At 38.1% G+C, this 7,398-nt stretch overlaps 1 protein-coding gene across 1 annotated transcript; it reads right to left on the bottom strand.

The window, feature by feature from the left end:
- Positions 1-477: 477 nt before the first annotated feature.
- On the bottom strand, positions 478-6,015 carry LOC113506775 (the record flags this gene model as incomplete). Its single annotated transcript, XM_026889608.1, is given in 5 exon segments — positions 478-686; positions 1,278-1,615; positions 1,972-2,212; positions 2,770-2,947; positions 4,815-6,015. Coding segments are annotated over 5 exon segments (2,167 nt in total), but the record flags the coding sequence as incomplete, so codon positions are not given.
- Positions 6,016-7,398: the final 1,383 nt, after the last annotated feature.

Genomic DNA, 7,398 nt, shown 5'->3' with positions numbered 1-7,398 from the left:
TTTCCCAACTATGTTGTTCGGCTTCCAGTCTAACCGGATAGAGCTCAGTACCAGTGCTTTACAAGGAGCCACTGCTTATCAGACCTCCTCAACCGAGCTACCGAGGGATCACGATATTCTACAGTAAGACTGGTTGCTATAAGACTTTTTACCTTCTATCATCATCATCATCATCTCAGCCGATATCGATAGCTGTCCACTGCTGGACATAGGCCCCTCCATACGTTCTCCAGCGGGATCGGTTCATTGCCACCTGCATCCAACGAGACCCAGCAGCTTTCACCAGGTCGTCGGTCTATTCTACCTTCCAACTACCCATAACGACAGTCCAAGATGTATAAATTCACCAGGACCTACAACTTAACCTACCTCACGAAACACATTGAAACTCTTTATAACATAGATAAGCTTAACCTGTGACCGATCAACTTGTACAGTCGTAGCTCAACCACAATCTCCTCTCCGCTATCCACTCACCCATTTCATAATGCTGTGCACTTCCCTTGCTGACAGCCTTGTCGTTGTTCAGCACCCCGACATAGGTCTTGCTTGGGTCCCGGCGGAGGAAGTTCTTCGGGGACTGCTCGCTCTTGTACTTGGAGATGTCGAGGTACCGCGGCTGGACCGCCGGCTTGCGCTGGCTTATAGAGGTGGTCGACGATGACATTGAGTAGTCACCGCTGTACCTGTGTCCGAAAGGGGTATAGGTTAGGTGGTACAGTTTTAGGCGAGTAATGTGACGGGGAAAAATATGTATGCTCAAGTTCTTTACTGATTTATTGATAATTTGAGATTCAATAAAATATTAATTTTTGTTATAACTTCTCAATGTGTATACATATTTTTGCTCCTAGGTACATACAGGTAAGTTGGGTCATGCCTGTCATGGTAACGTTTTTAAATTTACCTTACCTACAGAATATAAGATTAACATTGTTATTTATGACTTCCATGTAGTATAAATTTACACTATTATCAATACTTTTCTGGCCTTCGAAGACGGATTATGCTTGTCAAATTCATTTTTCATATCCTACTCTATCCTACTGGTATTAAAAACCATTTCCATGTACACCTGTTGCCATACATATTCAATGTTAAAACGACGTGTGTTTCTTGACTTTATATTAAATAATCTATTTTTTCGTTTTTATACCTTTTAAACATTTGAATTTACTAGACACCCATTTTCTATTGATTCAATTATATAGCTATCCAGCTAATTCAACCCTAAACAAAAAGCAGACCCCATTTGACCCCCCAGCCCCCCTACTGACCTCTGCTTGGCCTGCACTGGCTGCCCCCGCTTGCCCCCCGCGTGTCGCATCACTACGGGCGCGCTCTCCGTCCCGCTCTCTGCCTCCGTATCACTCGTCCCTGTCGTCAACGAGTTCTTCTCATGACTAAATATGGAAGAATTCCTCGGACTACTCCCATTGGTCGTCGAATTTGTGTCGCTATCCAGAATAAAAGTTTTACGCTTGTCTGTGACCTCCTCTCTTGTCTTTGTCAAGAAGTCTATGTTCTCTTTGGTTGGGGTTATATCGTCTATGATGAAGGTTTTCCTTTTCTCTGAATCGCGACGCTTTTTATCGGCGTGACTTAGTTGGTTAACCTGGAAAATAGAATTTTGTTTGGTTATTTTTGCTTTTTTTTAAAGATTTAGATCTTTAGGACCCAAGTGAAGTACCAAATCCAAATCTTTATCTAACATATAAAATTCTCGGTGTTCGAAATTGAACACCTCCGAAACGGCTCGACCGATTCTCATGAAGTTTTGTTTATGTATTCAGTAGGTCGGAAAGTTCAGGCAACATCTATTTTTCATACCCCATTTTTCACCCTAGACCCTAGATTCAAATCAGGAGTAGATTTAATTCTTACCATCTCGTTTATAAGTCAGGTGTAACTAACTACCAATCTAATCGAATTGAAAATAAATCGCTACAAACAAAATTCAACCTAACCAACCTGGAAATTAGTAACATAATCCCTCGATAGCACCACATCGTTAGTCATGGCTTGCTTCCTCAAATTACTGTAATCTTTCCTTAAGTCCAGGATGTCTGAGTGTGTGGATGTGACCATGGGGTCGACGGGGAGCGTGATGAGCAGCTGATCGTCTTCCGTCTCCTCTGAGGAGTAGTCCAGGGTCAGGTCCGCCATATTGGTCGTGTGGAACGATTGGGAACGGTGGACGGGGGATGAGTGGCTGGAATTATAATAATAGGTCATTAGTGATGAGATCAGGAGTTCTTAAAGACCAATGGTTTTGATCCTGGCCGGAAATTAAAAAGGCACGGAAAAATAGTTTTTAGTATTTAAAAAATAAATCAATATTTGTTTCTCTTTTTATGTCACGGGATAACTTTATGGGAAGAGATCCGCACCCCTTTTTAGGGCTTACACGGACACAGGTCCAACATGCAGAGTAATATAATAATATTATTTTAAACAAGTTTTGTTTTATCAATGGACAAAATAAAAGTACTTAAATATTATGGTTTTTATTCATGCTCAAAGGTAATTAAATTATAAACGAATGTCGCAAAAAGCGCATAAAAACTGTATTAATCTTATCTATTCATTTTGCGGTTTGTGTCGTTTTGCAACATTTCTTAAGAAAAAAATAAACATATTTTGATAATTTAAAAAAGAAAAACGTTTCCTCAAAATAACCCAAATTGGATTCAACTGATTTTGAACATGTATTCAGTAATAGTAACCTCATTAATAAATGACTTTTATAATATCTGTATAATGTTATACCTTGGTGAGCTAAGATCATCTTTGTTACAATCCTGACGTTTAGCCATCTGTTGTCTCCGCTTTCCCTCTTGCGCAGCCTTCATGGGGTCGTATGAGGACCTCTTCTTCCAATTCGAGAATTCCACCTCTTTGGTGGCCAGGGCGGATGAGGAGCGGTGTTGACTTGGCTTCTTTTGTCCTGGAAAACATAATTGGCAAGGATTTTTATAAGCTTTGATTTGAAGTTTGGTATTGATCTAATGAAAAAAACATCTAGACGGCACGTTTTTTAAACGACTTCCAAATTAAGGAATTTAATCTTTGTGTAGCGAAGAGTTTCACGATCAATTTAAACATTCAAGTAACATGCAAAAAGACACCCTGACTCAAGACAAGCATTCGTGGATCACACAAATGCTTATCTGCGGGGATCGAACCCGCGACACGTGGCGTTCAGTGGGTTTGGAGGCATCAAAAACTCGGCTGCCCTAGCTATCTTAGCATGGTTTATGAGACGAGCATGGGGAAGGACGAACAGACAAACAAAATCAAGTTGCCTTAATCAAATAAATTAACAATTATATCATCTTATAATCATAGCAACTGTCTTCTATTTTTAATGTCAAAATCCAAAAGCCGAAATACTCAAAATAGATCGGAACAAATCGTATGACCGAATTATTATTGTGTCATTGTGAAGTTATGCCGATGATGGAGTAACAATCGATTACACCACGATTCGATACTGTATCGATTAATGGAATTAGCTATGCCATGTGAGGCCCATGGGGTTTCGATAGTTTCGATTTCAATAAAATAAGATTATCATAATAATAGTAGGTACTAAGTGGTAGTAAATCGTTCATAATTAATAAGATAATATATGTCTAAAAATATTAAATAAAAATAAATAATGCGGACAACATCGCATACATTGTTCTGAACCCAAAGTAAGTTGCTAAAGCACTTGTGTTATGGAATTCAGATACAACGAAGGTACAACAAACACCCAGACCCGAGACAATTTGGAAATGTGAATTTTTACATTGACCCGACCGGGGATCGAACCCGGGACCTCAGAGCTAGCGACACCTTGAAACAGGTGCGTGCTTTTTCCTTTTAACTTCAGTAGTTATACATATTATATATATCCTGTGCTATTCAATGGACGATAAGAAATCTTGAAATTACCTAGGTATGATTGTAATCAGCTTGGGTAGGTACTAAGTCTAAATACATAATGTATAAAACAAGCCCAAACCGCATTCCATCGCATAAACAATGAAATTAAAATATTAAAGTATTATCAACAATCATTAAGTTTACCAAAATGGAACATTAGAAAGGAAATATCATTGCCTACGATAAAATAAATGACAATTCACAATCTAACCTCAAAACAATCTGTCAAAATTAAAACGTAATTTGCCGCCAAATTGCATTCCAATTCCGAATCAAATTCACAATGGCCGCTATTGCAAGCGTGTAAAATCGGTAAATACTAATAAATAGACAATTTTCAAGGACTTGAATCTTTATTCATGCCTTGCCTTGGTAGAAATTCTCAATTGTAATTCTTTCTTGAGAAATTATTTGATATGAATGAAGGTTTTGAAACCATTGAATAGTTAATTCATTTCCGTATCTTTGATTGCTCTTACTGTTAGTTCGTACACGTAATGACATATATTTTTGACGATTTTAATATAGACAATAATAGTAATAATTAGGTATTTTAATAGAATTATGGCAGATTTTTTTTCAACAAGTTATGAGGCTTACTAATCGTTTTTTTTTTAATGGTTAGACTTGGATTTACTCATCTCATCCGAGAGAAACTCTAATACGATTCCAAAAAGTCTGATTATAAAGTAAGTTTTTTAAAGACCTATCTAACAAGATGCTTACATTAAATGGTAGATGTTTTTGTTAACCTACGTGACTACAGGACCTTAGCTGTTTATTTGTATTCGTAACTTTCGACTGACATCGGCCAGCCTTATCTTGCCTAATCGATCATTGCCGACAGCAATCGTAACCTACTTACAAACAAAGGCATTACTAACCTTTGTCTAGATTCTTAGGCTGGGACACTTCCCGCGTAGAAGACCTAGATTTTGTCAGTCTTGTCAACGTCGTCGGCCGCGGCTCCGCTGACCTTCGGCTCTGGTGATTGGCCGGTTTAGATCTCTCCTCTCTCACGATTGGCTGCTCAGACACCCTTGGACTCACTAACCGCTCCTTATTGGTCACGCGAACTGAATTCCTGACCAATCCCGGACCGAATTTCCTGTGCATTTCGGGAGTATTCGGACATCTTCGGGGAGAATTCGCCGGCGCTACCGATTTCAAATCTGGGGAATCGATTCTACCTCTTAACTGTCTTTTGTACCTACAATCTTGCGATTTATCGTAAGATCCGTTGTCGGACTCATCCGAATAATCTTTGTACTCTTCAGAATGGCCGCTGGATCTTCTCGATGTTATTCTCGGTTCGATATAATTGTTGTTCTTGTTAACAGTATTAAAGGAACTCGATCGTCTAATCGATGAGCCGAAACCGATGGTATTCGCTTTATACTTGAGTCCGTCACTGAAAACTCTCTGGTGGCTTTTCTTGTCTCCTTGGCAACGTGTTGGTTCGATACGAGGATACTTCGACTCTAACGCGTTGTTTTTTAGAACCGTCTTGAGACATACGCTGGGGTTCGCGTTGCTAACGTCGTTGGCATCCATAGTTCTGGTATCAAACGATCGGTTCCGCGCGTGTGTTTTTCTGTGCGGAGAGACGATACTTTCGACGATGTACTGAGGACGGTTCGACAGTGTTTTGTCATCAGAACTGTTACTCAACAGCCCTCTATCAGAACAAGGACTGTTCATGTTGGAATCGTGTCGCCTCTCTGTGTCTAGGGACCTAGAGGCGGAGTTCAGAAGGATTTTTGTGCTTTCGGGGAGTTTAGTGGAGCCTGTGATGACGTAATGGCCTGGGCTCCTGAGCGGACTGCTGTCATTCGAAGTGTCTTTCCTCCTGAGTCGGTAGTTGAGTGAGTTGGAGCGGCTGAGCTGTGAGATCGGGAGGCGGGTGATGGCGGTCTTCTCGCTGATGAGACTGGAGGTCAGTTGTGAGGGAATGTTGCTGAAGTTGTTCGTCCTAGACGACTGGAGCTTCGCTTGTAGGTTAGTGATGGCGTTCTGAGTTTTCAGAAGGTAGGATTCTGTTTCTTGAGCTGGAATTAGGTCCTGGAACAAGAGATAATAGTAATGTAATTAAATGTAAATAATAACACGCTTTTTAATGTAATATTTTTATGACATATTCTGGTGGTGGTTTATAGATTATTAACTTAAGCATTAACAAGTTCTGAATGATGTAGTTAGTTTAATTTACTGCATTTAACAAATAATTTTAAAATTTAACAATATCAAATAAGTTTATGTCGCTATAACGACTACTATTCATAATTATATTTAAGAACAGCTTAATGATAAGTAAGGATTATGTCATTATATTTTACGGATTTTTCAAACGGGTTGTCGATCATTGATCATAATTCGCATTTGAACCATTCGACGGATTGATCTTAATTAAATTACTTTAAAATAACTATGCAGTGTCTCTAAATCTATATCCATCGCAATTCTAGTTAAGAACAAGCAAAAAAAACTAGTATACGATTATGTATGTAAATATTCATGATTGTGACCGTGATAGAGCCCACGCAAAATTCCATACACATTGAGAACAGGTACGTTTCGCCATGTTGTATGATATGTATGTATGAGTTATGTATGTGCTTGTGTCTTATGACTTTCAAATGTGATCCGTATTGCAATATCCGTCATATAACCTTGTATTAATCCATACAAATATTATAAGTGCGAAAGTTTAGATTTCCGTCTATTCTTTCTTACAAGTTTAAACTACAAAACGGACGATGTAATATCTAACCGCTAGGAAGAGTATTTTTCTTTTTTCTCAGTAAAAATTATTCCTTCAAAAAACGTTTCGCCCGAAATTTTGACCACTACATATTCTACACGAATGGGAGCACGAAAGAAACAAGAAGATTTTTTGCGTTTTTACTTATGCTTTTTTTTTAAATTAATTGATACTTAAATCAATTTTGGATGCCTCAAATCCATGAAGTCAAGTCATTTTTTAGCCGTAGTACACCTCTGTAACTTAATCTATTATAAAGCTTCAACAAGTCTATGCAAGTATAAATGCTTTAACAAAGAATATTTCATTAACCGACGTTATTTCAAAATTAATACAATTTTAGAATGAAAAAGCGTAGAACCAACGACTTTCCGTGACGTAAGGTACTAAATAAAACAACAATATCGCATCAAGATTAGCAACAATGTATTATAATTAACCATAAACAAGATAAACGAACAAAGCGCCATTTTCCGCGTGTTTTACTCGGAAACCTTTGACAGCTGTCATTAATGATACGTTTAGTTTTAATCTTTTATCGTTTTAGAGTCAATATGATGGTCAAGTAAACTTTTAAAGTTATTGTAGTTATAAATAGTTATTGCGTGGCCTACAACTCGTAAATATATAGAATTATTGTTGTTTTTATAGTTTTTAAACGGTTGGTTGAAAAATATGTTATAGACTGCGCGGATTGTTGTCACCAA

Source organism: Trichoplusia ni (assembly GCF_003590095.1).
Source record: "Trichoplusia ni isolate ovarian cell line Hi5 chromosome 24 unlocalized genomic scaffold, tn1 tig00002335_group23, whole genome shotgun sequence".
Classification (NCBI taxonomy): Eukaryota; Metazoa; Arthropoda; class Insecta; order Lepidoptera; family Noctuidae; genus Trichoplusia; species Trichoplusia ni.
The sequence above is the reverse complement of the archived record's forward strand: the minus strand, read 5'-3'. Positions and strand labels throughout refer to the sequence as shown.